The sequence below is a fragment of the Boleophthalmus pectinirostris genome, unplaced genomic scaffold, assembly GCF_026225935.1.
Source record: "Boleophthalmus pectinirostris isolate CB_2022bp ecotype Guang Dong unplaced genomic scaffold, ASM2622593v1 HiC_scaffold_1, whole genome shotgun sequence".
Taxonomy (NCBI): Eukaryota; Metazoa; Chordata; class Actinopteri; order Gobiiformes; family Gobiidae; genus Boleophthalmus; species Boleophthalmus pectinirostris.
The window spans coordinates 12,977,568-12,996,635 of record NW_026570970.1 but is presented as its reverse complement, the minus strand read 5'-3'; the positions used below and the strand labels follow the sequence as shown (position 1 = coordinate 12,996,635).

Below are 19,068 nucleotides of genomic sequence, written 5' to 3'. Positions count from 1 at the left end.
CAGACGGTTTCCATGAAGTGAAACCAGCTGATGAATCAGGTTAATGTTCCACAGTATGGAAGGTAGAACTGGCAACAGCTCTACCTTACATGTATTAAATTACATGTGGTTTTATAGCTCAAAAAAAGAAAAACAGGTATTCTGACAGTGAGTGGGGTTGCCCCTCCACAGATCTGACCTGTTACTTCGTTTGGATTGGTCTCCATGACAATAGAAAGGTTTAATGTCATACTGTGACCCATGTTAAGTAAAAATATTGTTCTGTAAACCTTTTACCTTTGTTCAGAGCCCTCTTTTCTCTGTAGATCTGTGCATGCATGTCTAATCTGAGTTGTTTCTGTTTACTAAATATCTTTGTCTGATACAGTGTAAAAATCTTCCCGTCTGTCTTGAAATACTTGAGTGCAACCATCATTCAGTTTTCTGCATGAGCACATTGATGCAGTTCTTAAAAATGTCCACACGCTGTATCTGCATTGCTGTGTTGTATTCCTCCGGGACTCTCTCTCTCTCTCTCTCTTCCTCTGCCCTTCAGCGTTCCCTCTGTTGTGTCCTCCTCAGTTTTCCTCCCTTTTTCACTCCATCCGTCTGTGTTTCTTGTCGTCCCTCCTCTACTGTCAGTGAGAAAAGGGTGAGGCAGAGTTAATAGGCAGGTACTGATATGTCACCCTGCCACAATGAAGTCCATTACCGTGTGTCAGACCAGTGGGAGGGGGCAGGGGCTGGAGGAAAGCTTGGTTAGCTGCCACGATTGAATCGAAATTGCAATTTGAATGGACGAAATTAGGAAATTACAAAGGTCGGATTCTTTTGAAGTACCATTATTTCCTCCATAAAGCAACAAAATCTCCCTTTGTAGTTTCGATCTGTATGAACATGTTCTGAAATATGATTGTTGTATTGGTTTGTCAGTTCATATTTCAGTCTTTTTGTCAGTTCTTTTCATCACTTTTAAATGTTAAATTTGAACAGAATATTATTAAATAGTAGGGATGTAACAACAACCGAAAATTGTGATATCCTGTTGTCAAAGTTCTCACAATAATATCGGGGACCATCACAATATATCAAATTACTAGTTTCTTTGCTTAAATTAAGAGTTATGGTGCCGCTATAAGTAAAAAAAAGACAGAAAGAACTACATAAACCATGATCCTTTGCTCCATTTCAGCTTCGACTACAAGAAGAAATAACAGTTCTAAGCACTTTTAAGTCTTAGTTCTTTGGATTAAGTCTTGTCAAGGCATTTTAAGAGGAAAAAGTAGCATAATATTAACAGTTTTAGCTGTTTAGCCTCAACAAAATATTGCAGTAAATATCGTACTGTGAGATGTATATCGTGAAAATATCGTACCGAGAGATTTGGATATTGTTACATTCCTAATTGTGAGCCTCCCCAACATATCGTGAGTTTTCCCACGATATCACAATAAATATCGTACTGCGAGGTCCATACTGCGACAATATTGTATCATGAGACTTGGATATCGTTACACCCCTATTAAATAGGGTTGTAAAAAAGTATCGAAATCAGATACTAATCCATACTAAAACTGGTGTCAAAACTAGATACTCATTGAAGAGATATAGGGTCGGTTTACACGAGAATGCTTGCGGATAAAAACGGCATAATATTTTATCAGAACTGCCTTTCATTTAGACGGTGACGGCGTTTTTGTGGCTTAGAAACACAAAAATGTGAAGCTGCCTTCTAGAGTAGAAAAGTTGAATACACTCCGCCACAGCGTTTCTGTCCACACTGCCCAAGACGCCAAACTCTGGTCAGATCTGCTCACGTCACGTACACGTTTACATCATATACATACAGTACACAGAAACGAACATGTCTGATCATTTCCATGCGTCGGACCTTCAAGCTGCTCTCTCAACTTTAATAAACTTGCAGGAGGCATCCCAACAAATGTACAGAATGTGCAAAGATACTATTAGTGAACAGAGAAGGATCTGCAATCACCTGTGTCAGATTTTGGATGCACTGGTTTGTCGCAGGCGAGCCAGACGGCATGCATACCCAATTGAATTCCACACACTTTTGCTTCACAGTATGCATGCAGATTTCCTCCTGGAAATGCTTGTCTAAACGCAGAATAAAAGGTGAAGACGCAACGCCACTTTTGCATCTTCTGTTCAGATCGACATCATATAAACGTAGCCACAGATACTAAAAAAAAGTCACATTCACAGGGCATAAATGAACCTTTCCTGAATAACTTTAGAATGATCTTGAGCTGTATCAGAACAAGTATAAAAGCACATAGACTAGTGTACGCTTTGGACCACTATGGAACCCACCTGGACCACTGAGGGATTACACAGATATAAGAACATGTGGTGATATGAACACAGGTGCTAGGATTTAATGTTGAAAATGGCATTCTATTGTCTAAGGAAAATGTTTTTAATTATCATTACTTTTTAGAGTGAATTGTAGTATCATGACAACACTATCTAATCGCAGTAGGGATGCCTTTCAGAGAAATCACAATTTTATATCTTTCACAAATCGCTCAGCCCTGCTCCAGAGCCCGGCCGTCTCCTGGCTCTCCTCCTCTGGCATCACATTTGAAATGCTCCATTAGTTTGCAACAGGCACTTTCTCACCCGCTCCCCAGCAACACCGAAGATCAGTTTAGGCCGATAACTCTTGTAATAAACGCTATTGATGCCACGCACACATAATGCCAGTTATATTGAAGACACGCTCTCTGCCAGGCGGAGCCGACGGGAGAGGAGTTTGGGGCGAGGTTCGATACGGAGCTTTTGTGAGAGATACCTCATTAGAAAAATCCAATTTGATCCCAAAGCATTCTTTGTTATCTTGTGAAATGAAATTTTCAGAGGCTTATTTTCCCCGCCGGCTGTCCACTATTTTTTGTCCCAGGAAAGTTGTACTACTTTACTTTTGGAAGGGATTTGATGTGGAATCCAAGTGTTGAACCTTGTCCAAATACAGTGAAATAGCCTCAGAAACTGTTAACTCTTTACAATGAATCCAGAATAGGTTCATAACTGTTTATAATAATTAGCTATTAAAGTAGATCCATCAGTTGAGGGATATTCAAACAAACATTTATCACAATAACATTCATAAAAACGTGACAACCAGAGCTGCTCCTGTTATTCTTGTGATTGTCTGACCTCGAACTGGAATTTATTACAACTTTTATAGATCAGTTAATTGTTTATGAAGAAAAAAGGAAGTTGGTTACATAACATTATGATGATGACTTTAAAGGCACATTGTGTAACTTTTCACTTGAGATCTAGATGCTTTGCCTGGACTGTTCCACAAACTGGCATTAAACAAATCTGTCTTCATGTAAACAAGCAGGTGATAACAATAAGGCAAGTTTCACGTCTTGTTCTAATATTAAGACCTACTCTCTTTATACTGTGACCAGACCATATGTTTGTATAACAGCTTGAATTTATGGATATTTTGGCGTTGCTTGAGCTGTGTATCCAGACTGTTCCAGAGTCTTACACCACATACAGACACACAGAGACTTTTACGAGTAGTTCGAACACTGGGCAATTTAAATTTTCCATAACCTCCAAAATTACAAGTTCTCTCTCTCATTTTGAACAAGGTTTGTAGATTACTTGGTAGTAAATTGTTGCATGCTCTAAATTAAGGCTGTGCAATTGATTGAATTTCAATCGCAATTTTGATTGGTGTGTCAAACGATCTCCAAACTCATTTAATCGAAATTTAAACTATTTAAAGCTTAACAAAGTTTATTCTGGTATATTTCTTAGTTAAGTAAGTATATTTATTTTATTTTTTTAATATAGAAATTGTAGAAGATCTGGATATATAGTTTATTTTGGATACATTTATGTTTTTCAATGCCTTATTTCATGTTCAAAGTTTATTTTATTCATTTTTTGTTTTATGTATTGCAAAACTGCTCTAAGATACATGTTTGTAGCCTGAATTTATTTTCAATTTGAAAGTTTTGTGTAAATGATCAATAACAAAGTGTTTTTTGAGAGGCTGAATAAATGTATCTAAGGGCCTATTTACACGAGAACGCTTGTGAGTAAAAACAACTAAATATTTTATCGGAAGTGCCGAAGTTGAACACGTAGCATTTCCATCTACACTGCCCAAGACACAAAACTCTGGTCAGATCTGCTCACATCACGTACGCGTTAACGTCACATACATCACCACCGAGCCGCCTGGCGTGCACACCCCGTTGAATTCCACACACTTTTTTGCATTACCATATGGTCGTAGATTTCCTCCTGCTCATCTAAACGCGGAATAAAAAGTGAAGACGCAGCTCCACTTTTGCGTCTTCTGTTCAGACCATCATCACAACTGCAGCCTTAAAATAATAATTTGAATAATCGCGATTTCAATATTGACCAAAATAATCATGATTTTGTTTTTTTCCCATAATCGAGCAGCTCTACTCTAAATAAAATTACCAGCGTATAATATTTTACGAGGTCAGGAATCTATAGGAGCCGTAACATTCCCATGGAGACAATCAGGCACAGACCTTCACTCCAGAAAAGTTCCATAGAGCACCTTTTAAGATAATGCATTAGTCATTTCAAAACTTGCGGTTACGTTTCCCTTTTTACACTCTGACCTTCTCTATAGTTTCCCCCCTTCGCTCTCGTAACCATAAAACACCACGCTATGTTCCGCCTCTGTCCCAACAACATGGAAGTGCATTCATGTGAGAAATTGTGTTTTTGGAGCGTGCCCGCCAGTTGACGTCTTGGTTCCTGGCTGGTGGTTGGGTCGGGTGGGAGGAGGGAGCGAGCGAGGGAGCTGGACCGTACCCACAAACACACACACAGACACACGCACGCACACACGCAAACACACACATGCTTTCGTCCGGTTGGTTGCCTGATCGGGATCAAGCCAGTCACGCTGTTTCTCATCACATGTTACCTCCAGCCTGCCTGTTGACGTACGCCGCTAACCTATTGTGCGCGGAAAAGTAGGCCATATTATCACTCCGAGCCATAGGAAACTGAAAAACGCATGAACAAGAATCCTGTAAACACTGTAAAGTCGTGTCTGGAAGGATGACCTAACCTGCTTGCGTTTCTTATCATGATGCACCAGCGCGTGTGGCCGGCTAAACCCAGGAATAGACCGAGGATTTGCGGACCAGGTTGGCTCCCTTCTGTCCTATTTGGAAAACAGCAGGATATCTTTCGGGCTTGTTAAAAAGCAAAACAAAACAGCTCGCCAACAACTTTAAAAGAAGAGGAACTTTGCTTTCGGGGAACCATGGGAGTTGCGTTTTCTCATTAATTGGAGCCAGATTTGAAAAGTTGCTGAGCAGGGCAGAATGTTTGTATTTCCACTCCGGTCCTTGCCTTTTTAAAGTTGTAAGCAGACAGCGTGCAACAACTAAGCACAAGGTTTGCTAATCTCCTACCAATTTGGCTTTCTTTCTGTAGTCCGTGTTGTGGTTTTAAGCATGCTTTTGTTGCTTGTTGTTTTGAATTCTAGGTGTGGGCAGTTTGCAGAGGACCTCCAGCCAGCGCAGTGCTATGACCTACCAAAGAAGCAACTACACGCTGAACTCCACGCCGACGTACGCAGACCCCTACCGTACACAGACGCAGTACCGGCCCCTGGATTCAAGCTACGCACGGCAGGTTATCATGGACGAGGATGCTACGCGGTCACCTTCTATAGACAGTATTCAGAAAGATCCGAGGTAAGAGTTTGTTGTTTTGGTTTTTCTTTGCTATTTTTAAGTCTTAAATGTGGCATTGTTTTAGTTTCATGATGTGGTAAAGTTGGCAAATTCCAGTACTGCAACAAAAAGCAGAATATGATTATAAATTTTAACATATTTTGTAATGGTTCTTAGTAAAGTTCTTTTATATTTTCTTTTACTTCATGAATACTTTATGTAAATGCAACTTGGAAACATACTGGAAGGATAGATGGATAGTTAAGTTCATTGATAAGAAGCCCTGTGTACCTTTTTGGAGCATCTGCCGCCCGCTTGTTTCATGTTTGTTATTGTTTTGCCAGGAATATTCCACAGTAGTGCATTTAACTCTTCTATCTTGCATTAGTTCATTACAGCTGTTTTTATGGCTCCAAAATACCTTCCATGCATTCTTACTGCTTGTCTCTTCATAGATTTGGAGTGTAATTTGGCGTAGTGGTGGCACTTACTTGTTTCCATGGAGATAGGAAAGTGTAAAACCATAGTGAGGAATATTTAAGGCACAGATACCGTATTTTTCAGGGTATAAGGCACACTTAATATCTTTTAATTTTCTCAACAATTGACAGTGCACCTAATAATCCAGTGCGCTTTATGTATTATTTCTGATTGTACTTACTGACCTCGAACTGATTTTATGTGGTACACAGCACTCAAAAATCTGTCAAAATGTTTCAGTACGACTTTGGTAAACTACGAAGCCGCACCGCTTGATGGATTGCCGGAGAATTACGGCTACCATCAGCAGCACATCCTAAGTCATAGAAAGAACACTCATATTCCACTGAGTCGTGTCCTTTAGTCCGACAGAAGCTGAACCGCATCAGCGCACAAGGAGCAGCTGTTTTTTCAGCGCTTATAGTTTATGCAAATTAGCCATGTGATTTTAAGTTTTGTTTCTGTAAAATGTAAACAAATGTGCTCAAAGCTGGATTATACACATTATTACTCAATGTATATTTGAGTCCTCCTCGAAAATATAAAAAAAACAAATAAATAAATAATGATCCACCCACATTCACATTCATAATCCACATTCACCAAGACAGGGAGCCAACGCCGGGCAAATTACACCACGATGTGCCCATGGATCGTGGACGCCTGGGCTAAAGGATCAGTCTGAAGTGTCACCCGTTTGTTTCACTTTATGCGTCTTATAATCCGGTGTGCCTTATGTATGAAAATAGACGAGAGAATTCAACATTAATGACATTGCGCTTTATAATCCGGTGCACCTTATAGTCCGAAAAATACGGTATTTATTATATGCATCCTTACTGATTGGAGAAAAAAGTCCTTGGAGATTTTAGTTAATAGAAAGTCAATAGTCAGATAGAATAATCAGGCTTATTAAACCTAGATTCAACTTGAGTGTATATTTAAGAACAAGTAAATAATACAATTTGGTGTGAATTGGGGGCTAACATGAAAACAAACTAGCCAGTTTTAGCCTAGCTTCGCCTCACCTCACCCTCTCATTTAAAGGGAACCGCTGTGCTTACAAGGCATCCCTGTTCTGCTGGGTCAACACCAGTGTCCTCTTACAATCCAAACACAGAGCCCCCCAGTGTTGTAGCCCACAGCCCTGACCATTAAGCTGCTTCTAATATGGCTGACTTCTTTACAAAGGCCCCTCACACACACACCGCCGCGTCCGCTCTCGTCCCCCCCGACCTGTACTAGCAGTGGGGGACCGTGACCTCCACCGCAAAGCCCTGACCGCGCACATTGGAGCTTTGTTTGCTCATGTATGTTGTTGTAGGGAAATCACTTCACCACCAGTACAACACGTGGACTGACCTAACCCGGCTGTGTGTAAAAAGTGATTTATTGGGCAGTATTTGTAGCCAAGTTTTGTAATTGTTGGATGAAATTGTTGTCTAGGGAATATGCACAGGTAAGCTCCTCTGGGAATGGTTTTGAAATTGTGTTCATTATGTAAACGTCCTGTGTTTTTCCCATGTATTTGAGCAAAATTTATCTTGTATTGTATTATAAGTTGGTTTTAAGGTCAAAGTAAGTCTGCTATGTGCTGTCTCCATCTAACTATGAACTGTCTGAGAATCAGTAAGTGCACATTTAGCATGCTAGTTGTTGTTAGCTCATTGCGGTGAATGCTCAGAATACAAACCGTCATCTTTTTCATGTGTTTAAGACTTCTTTCATTCAAAGCTATACAATAGTGTTTTTGGCTTGCTATTCTTTACATACATGTAGCACATGGATCTAGCAGGTTTTTAAATCAGATGCCCTTCCTGTTACAATCAGACTGATACTAATTTATTTACTTGTACATATACATTTATATAATTATGTCTACTGACACCAGTCTCTTGCTATTTTTACTGCCACTTACCGTATTTTTCGGATTACAAGTCATTCCGTAGAGTAAGTCGCATTAGCCCAAAAATGTGTAATGAAGAAGAAAAAAACTTATAAGTCGCACTAATTCTCACTTTTTGGGAGACCAGGAACTGACATTTCATCTTGAAAGTCAAGTTATAGTAACAACAATAGAACAGAGAACAACAGACTGTTAACGTCACATATGAACAGTTCTTCAGTTAACTATAGCATAAATAACAGAACAGAACAAGTTTACCAAACTCTCCATCTCACTCCAAATCACTAAATACATTGAATTCTTCGTCCTCTGTGTCACTTCTGAGCAACTCCGCAACCTCCGGAGGTAAATGGAGCACCAACTTCCTCTTCTGTGTAGCTGTCGTCAGACTCAGCATCAGTTCGAGTTAGAATTATTCCGGTCTTTCTGAATCCTGACAGGATGGTTTTGGTTGCCACTGAAGTCCAGGCTTTGTCGATCCATCCAGTGACTTCCAGGAAAGCTGCATGGCACATTTCTTGCTCACTCTAAACTTTCTTTCTGCTGCTTGATTACCGTTTTCTTTTTTCACTACTTGCAGCAGGACAGTGGCTCTTTCTGCAGGAGACATGCGCAATAGAGTGAAGTGACAGTGGTACAGGAGGAATAGGAAGAGCAGATACTGGCCTAGAGCACCGTCTCGCGGCTCTAAGTGTGAAAATTTTAATATATAATTGGCACCAGAGTATAAGTCTCAGGACCATCCAAATCATGAAAAAAAGTGCAACATATAGTCCGAAAAATATGGTATTTAGAAGCATTATTACCATTTTTAATATCAATTTTCCACTCTTGTTATTGTAATATATTGTGATGTGTGAGCTTCCGTGTCCAACTAATTTCCCTCGTGGATCAACAGTCTTAGTCTGTAGAAGTTGACAACAGCAGTAGAGACTGAACCATAAAACATTGCGTTTTATGCTCTTAACTCATTTATCATAATATGGACTTCCCTTTTGTTACAGAGTGTATGTATCTGTGAAAATGCAAATGTTATAAGCCTGACATAGTGAACAAATATGAGAAGGGAGGTTGAATATGGCTCTTATTCAGTCATTTAGAGTGAAACATGGTGTACTACATTGCTTAGTTTCTGTACAGTATAAATCCACAAACAGCTTGTTGTTTTGTTCTTGTACCTTTGTAAATATGGATATTGAAAACAGATGTTGGTTTTTTGTCGTATTTTCTGATTGAGAACATTTTAAAGCTTTACTGTTTACAAGATTTACCGTGGCTCACCTTTGTACTGTTAATAGTTTTTGATCGAGCAGCTTGTACTCTTGCCCGTAACTCCTAATTGCTACTCAAAATGTTGGCACCATAACGCACTGCACTGCTTTCAGACTTGTTTTGACAACTTTTAGCAATAAAGTCTCAAGTAAAATATTGCAGCCTGAAACACTGGAGTTTAGAGTGGAGAATACATAAAGCATAATCCATGTGTGTATAAAACAGATTGGATTACATATGAACGGATGGCAGTGTCATTTCCTGGATTTATCGTGTGTGCCCTGGGGTCTGAAAAATCCAAATCCACTTTATTTATATAGCACATTTTCCAAAGCGCTGCACAAAGACACAAAAACTGAATACATTTGATCTTACAAGTCAAAACAGTCAAATAAATTTTAAAAAGTCAAATGGGAACAAATAATAAAGCAAATAAAAATTGATTCAGATAAGCATTATTTAAAATTTCTCCTGTGTCCTCCCTATTACCGTATTTTTTGGACCATAAGGTGCACCGGATTTTAAAGTGCAATATCAATAATGTTGAGTTCTGTCGTCTATTTTCATACAAAAGGAACACCGGAGTATAAAGGGCATTAAGCGAAACAAACGGATGACACTTGAGACTGATCCCGTAGCCCAGTCATCCACTATCCATTGGCAGATCGTGGCATAATTTGCCCGGCCTTGCCTCCCTGTCTTGGTGAATGTATATTATGAATGTAAATGTGGTGTATAATTTAAATTAGTTTTATTTCCAACAAGGAGGACTGAAATATACACTGAGTAATGTGTTTGATACAGCTTGCGCACATTTGTTTACGTTTTACAGAAATCGAAACTTCTATGTGTTATTAGTCATCACATGACTAATTTGCACAACTACAAGCGCTGAAAAAAACAACTCGTTCCTTGTGCCTTGATGTGGTCAGCTTCTGTCAGACGAAAGGGCACAATGGTGCAGCTTTGTAGCTTGAAAAAAGTGGAAAAAAATGCGTAGCACACTCAGATGGCTGATGTTCAAATGTTTTTTATTCATAAAATAACGTTTTGGCAACAAAAGTCTTCGTCAGATATTTTTCCTGCTTTGGACCACAGCAGTGCTGTTTGGACATCGGCCATCTGAGTGTGCTATGTATTTTTTTCACTTTTATCTTGCTGCTCCTTGCACTTGCACCTCTACAAGAATTTTGGTGTGAGTTTTCTGTTTTTTCTGATGCAGCTTCGAAGCTTATCAAAGTCATACTAAAACATTTTGACAGATTTTTGAGTGCAGTGTACCACATAAAACTGGTTCGAGGTCAGATAGAATGAATACATAAGGCACACTGATGATTTCTGAGAAAATTAAAGGATTTTAAGTGCGCATTACAGCAGACCATGGGCCAGACAAAATTTCAGCCTTGCACTGGTGGCAAGGATTATCAGTGATTTTTGAAAGGTTCCATATCTAATCTTTTGGTGTGATAGACTTTATTGGGATTCAGCAGTATCACAGTTATTAGCCCCTGAAATGAACAAACCCTCCACTTAGACACAAGTCCATATTTTGGTTTAGGCCATGTGCCACCCACCAGGGTAATCATAGCTTTTCAAAATGTTTTCACCATTTTCACCTGAACAGTTTTACTCCTTACCCTGAAACCTCTAGGATCATGACAGACAGACATTTGTGATATTAAATTACTACGTCTGACTCTGAGAATTCAAATACTGTATAATATGTCTTTACTGTTTCCAAGTTCAAGTGAGTCACAAAGTACAAAAATTATTTTGAAAGACACATTTCACATAGAACCTCCAACGCCGATCTAAACTATTCCATGGGTTCTGATGTTTGGTGGTTTGTGTTTTTAGGGAGTTTGCGTGGAGAGACCCAGAGCTGACGGAGGTGATCCACATGCTCCAGCACCATTTCCCCTCCGTACAGGCCAACGCAGCGGCCTACCTACAACACCTGTGCTACGGAGACAACAGGGTCAAGACTGAGGTGAGCTGTTTACTCACTCACTCATTGTTTGTCCTCACACACACTTGTTGCATAATCTGTAAACTCTCAAGACATGATTCAGCTATTGATGAGCTTGGTTAAAGACCCCTGTTATAATTTGTGTACAATGTTTTCTCATCAAAAACATACCTGGAGTTGTGTTTTGTTTCATTTACATGTTTAACACACAAACTCTGCGTATTTATTTTGGTTAATATTGGCCAATATCACAAAAAAAACAAAAAACACGCACACACACAAACACTTTGTTATTGGTAATTTATTTATTTATGCAAAACTTTAAAATTGAAAATTAATAAAGGCTACAACTATGTACTTCACTGCAGGGGTCCCCAACCCCTGGGGCTTGGACCAGTACCAGGCCATTGGTCGTTTGGTACCAGGCTATGAAAGTGCGAAACTTCCCTCTCCCATAGGCTGCATGGGCTATGTCTCTAAACCCGAACTAAAACTGAAACTAAAATTTGGACTAAAGCCAGGACTAAAACCCAAACTAAAACCAGGACTACAGCCAGGACTACAGCTGGGACTAAAGCCAGAACTAAAACCCGGACTAAAGCCAGGACTAAAACTCGAAAGAAAACCTAAACTAAAACCCGAACTAAAACCCGAACTAAAACCCGAACTAAAACCCGAACTAAACCAAGACCTAAACCAGGATTTCAGCTGGATTAAACCATGCAACACCTCCTCCCGTACGCCGCCGGTCTGTGAAAATATTGTCCCTGAGAGCATCGCCGCAACTACTGTTGTCGCGCCCTGGTCCTCACTTTTACTGGTGCGCAAATCATTTCAACTCTATTTTATTTTGGTTATTTTGAGTTTGGAGATCGTCTGACCAACAAATCTAAACAAAATCGTGATCAAAATTCAATTAATTGCACAGCCTTAACTGTAATGTTTTTGATGAGGTAACAACATTGTAACATGACTAAAAGCTCACAGGAGTCAATTTTGCATAATACAAGACCTTCAAAGGTGGGGTACTCGACTTTATTTAATATAATTTCTTTCACATAAACATAGTTATATTGCAGAAGCAGCACTTTGTGACAAAATCAGACCTCTGTACGCATCTAATTTTTAAGTCAATAATATTTTATTGATCGCAGACCTGGAGGAAAGAGCCAAGAGCTGAAAGCAAATTCTATTGTGGGAAGCCTAGTGTAAAAAGCATTGTTTCACTTGGAAAGACAGGGACTCATTTAATTAAAAAAGTGTATTGACAGTCTGCTGCGCTAAAATAAGCAGTTGGAATTTCATGTAATACGAGTAATGTGGGATTTCAATTAAAATTTTGCAATTTCAAACCAAATCAAGTTAAAGAGCCAACGCTTACCACAGTGATGAACATGAATAACATTAATACAGGGATAGATAGAATAGATACAACAACAATAGATATGACGGTTTTATGGCGTTACAGTTACAATGCTTTTTATTAGTTGTTTTGGGGGGTCCTTAAATGTTTGGCATTTAATTACGGGGCAGAGCTTAGCATTCTTCCAAAAATGCAAATGCTAAAGGTGCATGGTGTAACTTTATGGTTGGGGGTCTGTCTGAGCCTGGCCCGCATCCAATAGAGCAGTGATCGAATCCAACCCGAGCTCGACAGCCTTTGAGATATTTGTGTCTGAACCTGACACAATTAAAATCACACTATTTTTATAGGCCTACTAATGACGCACATAGGATCTTGTTTTTGTGGCCTCTAACAGACACAGACGCAAAATACAAACTCAGGATATAGTGAAAAAAATGAGAATAGTAAAAAGATTCACCTCTCATAAAGTGGTAAATATAAAGTCTAGCATCTCATCCATATTATAATGGCAACCAGTCCACAAAACAGCGCTATTAATCCAATATGAGGCATTATTTGAAAGTAAAAAGGCAAGAGTAGTTCCACTCGTGTGTATGTTTACATCCACAGAGTGCACGTATTGAGGTGAAGCTGCAGATTCGTGATAGTTACTCTACTTCTTTATTTCTGTAGCACATTTTATAAACATGACAGTTTCCGAAGTGCTGCACAGACAAATTAATACAATAAAAGGCAGTAAATCAGATTTTAAAACAATAAATAAAAAGTGTTAAAATGCATAAAGCTAAAATTGATACAGCAATGAATAAAATAAAATAAAATAAATAAAAGACACCATAAAAGAGCACATAACTCATGCGGTGTTAAAAGCCAGAGAGTAAAAGTGGGTCTTAAGTCCACAGTGGACCACATTTCACAAATAATAATAACTCAGTTTTGACTTGTATCTAAAGTAGAAGTGCAGTGCTCTGATTTTTTTGAACACTTAAGAGTCTCAAAGCGAGTGGCTTTACTGTAGACGGGAAACAGACTCGATCATGCTCACAACTTTATATTCTATGGTCTGCAGCTTCGCCACTGATCTGACCTGTAACTTGGTTTGGTTTTCTCTCCATGGAGGTTGAGGTTTAATACCAAACTATGAAACATTCCAGACAAAGCAATAACATCTCCTTGAAAGAAAGCATTTGACGGACTCCCTACCAGAAAAGTTACACGATGCCCCTTCATTTTTATTAAAATTTTTTGTATTTCACTGGTTAAGGTTAGGAATAGGGTTAGGTTTTGGAACTGTTTTGGGCATGGAAAGCTGTTCTCACTGTGTAACAAAGTGTCAAACATTTAGGGAGTTGCGTTGGTTTGAAGCACAATAAAATCCTTCGAGTAAAAGCCTTAAATTTACATAAGAATATCTTTTTGTTGAATATATTTGCATGTTAAAAAACACACGCACGCATTTGCTTTTTGTACCTTTGCAATATACTTCCTCTTTCAACTGCCACTCACATCTTTATTACCTGCCTGTGCCTGATAAAATGGAAATATTTCACACAAAAAAAAAATCTTAAACAGCTTCAAAGGGGCTGTGCAATCTATGTTCAGTTATGACACCAACAGTGGTTTTCTTTTGATATCAACTTCAAGGTTTTATGTAATACATATTCTGAAGAGCTCTAAAGCATGATACATTTGCATAACCTGTTATATTTACCTTTGAAGAGACTGTTGATACTTTGTTGCTGATATCATCAACAGTTCCTGGGTTTGTGATGTTAGCAGGAGGCACTGCTCTGTCTGATGCTCTGTTACTCATGTTAGACTTTAATCTGTGTTTTATTTTAACACGTCTGACCAGAAATAGCTGACTTAATTGAAACTGTAACACGTGAGGAGATTTGTGGTGCTAGACAAGTCCCTCTCAAATAAAATCACAGATCCAAGCTCACCAGCAGTTTTCCAGTTACCATTTTTTTCAGACTATAAGCTTTTTCACACCAGCCAAAAAACGCATAATGAAGAAGAAAAAAACATATATAAGTTGCACCGGACTATACGTCAGAGACCAGGAAACAACATTTCATTTTACCAAACATCTTACCAAACTTTCCATCTCACTCCAAATCACTAAATCCATTGAATTCTTCATCCTCTGTGTCACTTCTGAGCAACTCCATGACCTCCAGATGTAAACTGATCGCTGCTTCCTGTTCTGTGTAGCTGTTATCAGACTCAGCATTAGTTCCAGTTAGAATTATTTTAGCTTTTCTGAATCCCGACAGGATAGTTTCGGTTGTGACTGAAATCCAGGCTTTGTCGATCCATCCAGTGACTTCCAGGAAAGTTGCATGGCACACCATCCCGGTTGTCACAAGTTTCTTGCTCACTCCAGACTTTCTTTCTGCTGCTCGATTACCGTTTTCGGCTGCATATTTTGCCTACTTGCAGCTTGTAATCTGCAAAATATGATTTTCTTTTGGGGGCATTTGTGTTCAGTCTTCTCAGTCGTCTTTATAAGTGTTTAAATTTTTAATTTTCAGTGGTACAGAAGTAATGGTGTGATCGACTGACATGATACAGACAGGACAGTGGCTTTTTCTGCAGGAGACATTTGCAGTAGAGCAAAGTGACAGCGGAACAGGAATAATTGGAGCAGCAGATACTGACACATAAACCTAGAGCCTCTCGCGGCTGCCAGTGTAAAAATTTTAATATATAAGTCGCACTGGAGTATAAGTCGCAGGAAACACCCAAACCATGAAAAAAGTGTGGCTTGTAGTTCAAAAAATACGATACTCTCACTCATTATTTTTGTTGAAAATCAAACACCTAAACTGGACCATGGACCCTTGTACTGACCACAAGCTCCAGAAAATGTGTAAATCCATTTTTTATTTATTTTTGACTTTTCAGACCATCTTAAAATTTGTTGACATTGTTTGCTAATGTGTGCATTGTGTCTGCTAAACATTCCACCACTAGAGACACATGCAGAAACCCCCATAGCATGACGTCACTCCCCAGCATCAATATTCTAATTCTTTGCTTTTCTCCTCTTTCAGGTGTGTCGACTTGGAGGAATCAAACACTTGGTGGACCTGTTGGATCACAAAGTCCTGGAGGTGCAGAGGAACGCGTGCGGAGCTCTGAGGAATCTGGTTTACGGCAAAGTTATGGACGAGAACAAAGTGGCTGTGAGGAACGCCGGTGGGATTCCAGCTCTGCTCCGACTACTGAGGAAAACTGTGGACGCGGAAGTGCGAGAACTTGTGACAGGTACGTTTGAAATATCTGATGAGGATTAGGAATGTATTGCTTCAACTTTTTCTGTTCCGATACAATACTTCTGATACTTTGGTTTTAACGATCTGCCAATGCCCGATACCAACCAATACCAGGGCAGAGACTAAAATATAACAGATAAGGTGAAACGTGATCCACATGTGTTTTGTAATTACAGAAGAGCTTTGTGAAAATAAATATAGGTTTAATATTATGAGACGTTTTGGGCTAACGTTGGCCAGTAAATCGTCTTATTACACCAATTTATTGAACAAAATGGGATATTGACTGTACAGATATCTTGGAATCGATAGCCGATCCACCAAAATTATCAATATTGACGCCGATATCTGATACCAGTATTGTATCGGTGCATCCCTAATGAGTATTTGTACTAAAGGTCTGCGTGTGACAGAATTTTCAGTCCCGCTGCCACCCGCTCCTGCAAAGAATTGTAATTTTCATTCCCACTCCCGCCCGCATCTGTAATATTTCGTCCCGCTCACGCCCGCAAATCCCACAAGATGGGAAAATTCGCTTTCTTAGGCTCTAACAAACACGGAGAAGTGCAAAGGAATTGTCTAAAATGTGCACGAGATTAGACCACGTCCGCAAGTTTAGGCTATTTAAAATGTTTTTATTAATGCCAAATAAAATATCCAGCACAAATAATGTATGACAGGCAAACATTAATCATTTGTATATTTTACTTTTCACTCATATTTAGTTTGCGGGACTGCAGTTTATCATTCCACCTTGAGCTTTCAAAATGTGTTTCTCGAGGGGCTCCCACGGAACCCGACGCACAGTGCAGAGCTCTAATTGGTACTTGAAAATGTCTTTGATTTTGTTATCGCTAAAGTGTAAGCACCTTTTTTTTCTAGTTTGACAATTATTAAGCAAACATGACAATACAAAGAAGTGTTTCCTAGCAACTATAATGTAAATAAGGGCCAAAACTTGCCCATTTTACGCAACAGGATATGGATAAAAGCATTGTATTGTACAAGAACTGTATACTGATGACTTAGATAGAGGGATTGCTTTTTAAAATTCAGCTCTACCTCCTGTAATTTCCAACTTTTTCACAAACTTAACAACTCAAACTTTAATAAACATTTGCACAACACAGCTACTCTCCTGCCAAACGAAGTAGCAAACCATAAAAACAGGTCATGTGCACTTAAAACCTTTATATACGTTGAAAACTTTAGTGCAAAGCTGAAATAATAAATCCATTATAGTACAGTTAGCGCCTTTTTAATTGAGCACATCTAAAAATATTACTTCCAATTCAGGTCCTTTGCTTTTAGGCGCAGCTTGTGGTCATGCAGCTTGGCGTAATGATGCTGAACAAATAGAGGAGGTGCTAAAATGCTACTGTTACCATGTGCTCCGGTGTTGTCTTGCCTGTGGGGGCTGCACACTAAAGGTTAGCTGTAATTTGTTGTAGGCAGAAGGAAATTGAGGAAGTAATATGAGACTGCACAGCTCTCTGCAGCCAAGTCTGAGTTGCTGCTGCTGCCGCTGCCTTGATGCTTTATAAAGATGGATGCTTCAACAGTTTCCCACGCTATGAAGAAGGGAGCTGGAGACTTGAAGTACAGTTTTGGCCGGCTTGGTTTGATGTGGATTTTGTGTATTCTGTAGTGCAACAAAATAATGTTTATGGAGCTGGGAATCACGGGATCTTTCACGATTTGATACAGAATACTTCGCTCACGATATGATATTATCATGATATGTTTTTTAAATGGATTAATCTGGATAGTTTTTTGTTTCATTTCACTAAATGAGCAACAAAACTATAGTGTGGTCACAAAAAAAGGGGTTAAAAGATAGAACAACAAAAAATACTCTTGATAAAGCAACTCACGATAACAATACTGTGTCAGCAAATTTACTCTTAGCGTTATTTCGATGTTTTTGCACACCTTTAATGTATATTGATTACCTGACACTGTAAGAATGAATTTTGATGTAAGAGGTTGACATGTTTTTGCATATATGAATTGTTTAAAGCTGCAGTAAGTACACTACCGGTCAAAAGTTTTAGAACACCCTAATTTTTCCAGTTATTTATTGGAGTTCAATTCGTGCAAGTCCAATGAAGAGCTTGAAATGGTACAAAGGTAAGAACTGAACGGGCAGAGGTTAGAAAAAAGATAAAAGATACAAAACACAAGTCCAAGCTCTGCCAAAACTAGAACATAAAATTACCCTTACAGAAAAATGTAAAAATGGGTAAGGTACAAACCCGAGGCACTGCGACTGAATATATTAAAAGTCCTTTATTACATGAAGGGATGCCAGCGTGTTTCGACCAGCAAGATGGTTTTTGTACCCAAAGTACACTACCCAAAATAGTGACTACTTTGCCCTGACGAAGACCATCTTGTTGGTCAAAACACATTGGCATCCCTTCATGTAAGAAAGGACTTTAAATATATTCAGTCGCAGTGCCTCGGGTTTGTATCTTACCCATTTTTACATTTTCCTGTAAGGGTAATTTTATGTTCTAAGTCCACTGTCTTAATCCTCGTAGAGCACCTGTACTGTTATTTTTTTACTCTTTTAAGACCCAGTGAAGCGCTCTACCTCTTTTTGCTTTATCTGCCAAAACTACTTCAGGAAAAAAGAACAAGATGGTTATACTTGAAAACATGGAGTGTCCAGCACAGTCTTCAGACTTAAACCCCACTGAGCTGGTTTTTGGATGAACTGGACAAAAGAGTGAAATCCAAGCAACCTACAAGTGCCACACATTTATGGGAACTTCTGCAACAGACTTGGGAAGAACTTTCTGAAGAATATTTGATTTCTATTGTAAAAAAAAAAAATTGCCACGAGTGTGTTCAGCTGTTACATCTGCCAAAGGTGGACACTTTCATGAATCAAAAGTTTAGAATACGTTTTGGTCGACAGTAAACTGTAAAAAAGTGTGGCGTTCTAAAAGTTTGACCGGTAGTGTAACTCTTCTGGCGATGTTTTGCCACTTGCTTGTCTTCATGGGAATGTTATGTCTTTTTCTGTAGAATCTGGCATTAAACTTGCATTGGAAAAGCTTCCGTGGAAAAACATGCACATAGATGAGTTTAAT

At 39.0% G+C, this 19,068-nt stretch overlaps 1 protein-coding gene across 4 annotated transcripts in view; it reads left to right on the top strand.

The window, feature by feature from the left end:
• The window catches only part of LOC110166534 (plakophilin-4), a 223,403-nt gene that overhangs the window by 153,015 nt on the left and 51,320 nt on the right, over positions 1-19,068 (top strand). For all 4 annotated transcript variants that reach the window (XM_020931788.2, XM_020931786.2, XM_020931785.2 and 1 more), the window contains 3 exons: positions 5,507-5,717; positions 11,212-11,344; positions 15,749-15,962. In XM_020931788.2, the coding sequence (XP_020787447.1) occupies positions 5,507-5,717; positions 11,212-11,344; positions 15,749-15,962 (558 nt within the window). The remainder of the gene's footprint in view (positions 1-5,506; positions 5,718-11,211; positions 11,345-15,748; positions 15,963-19,068) is intronic.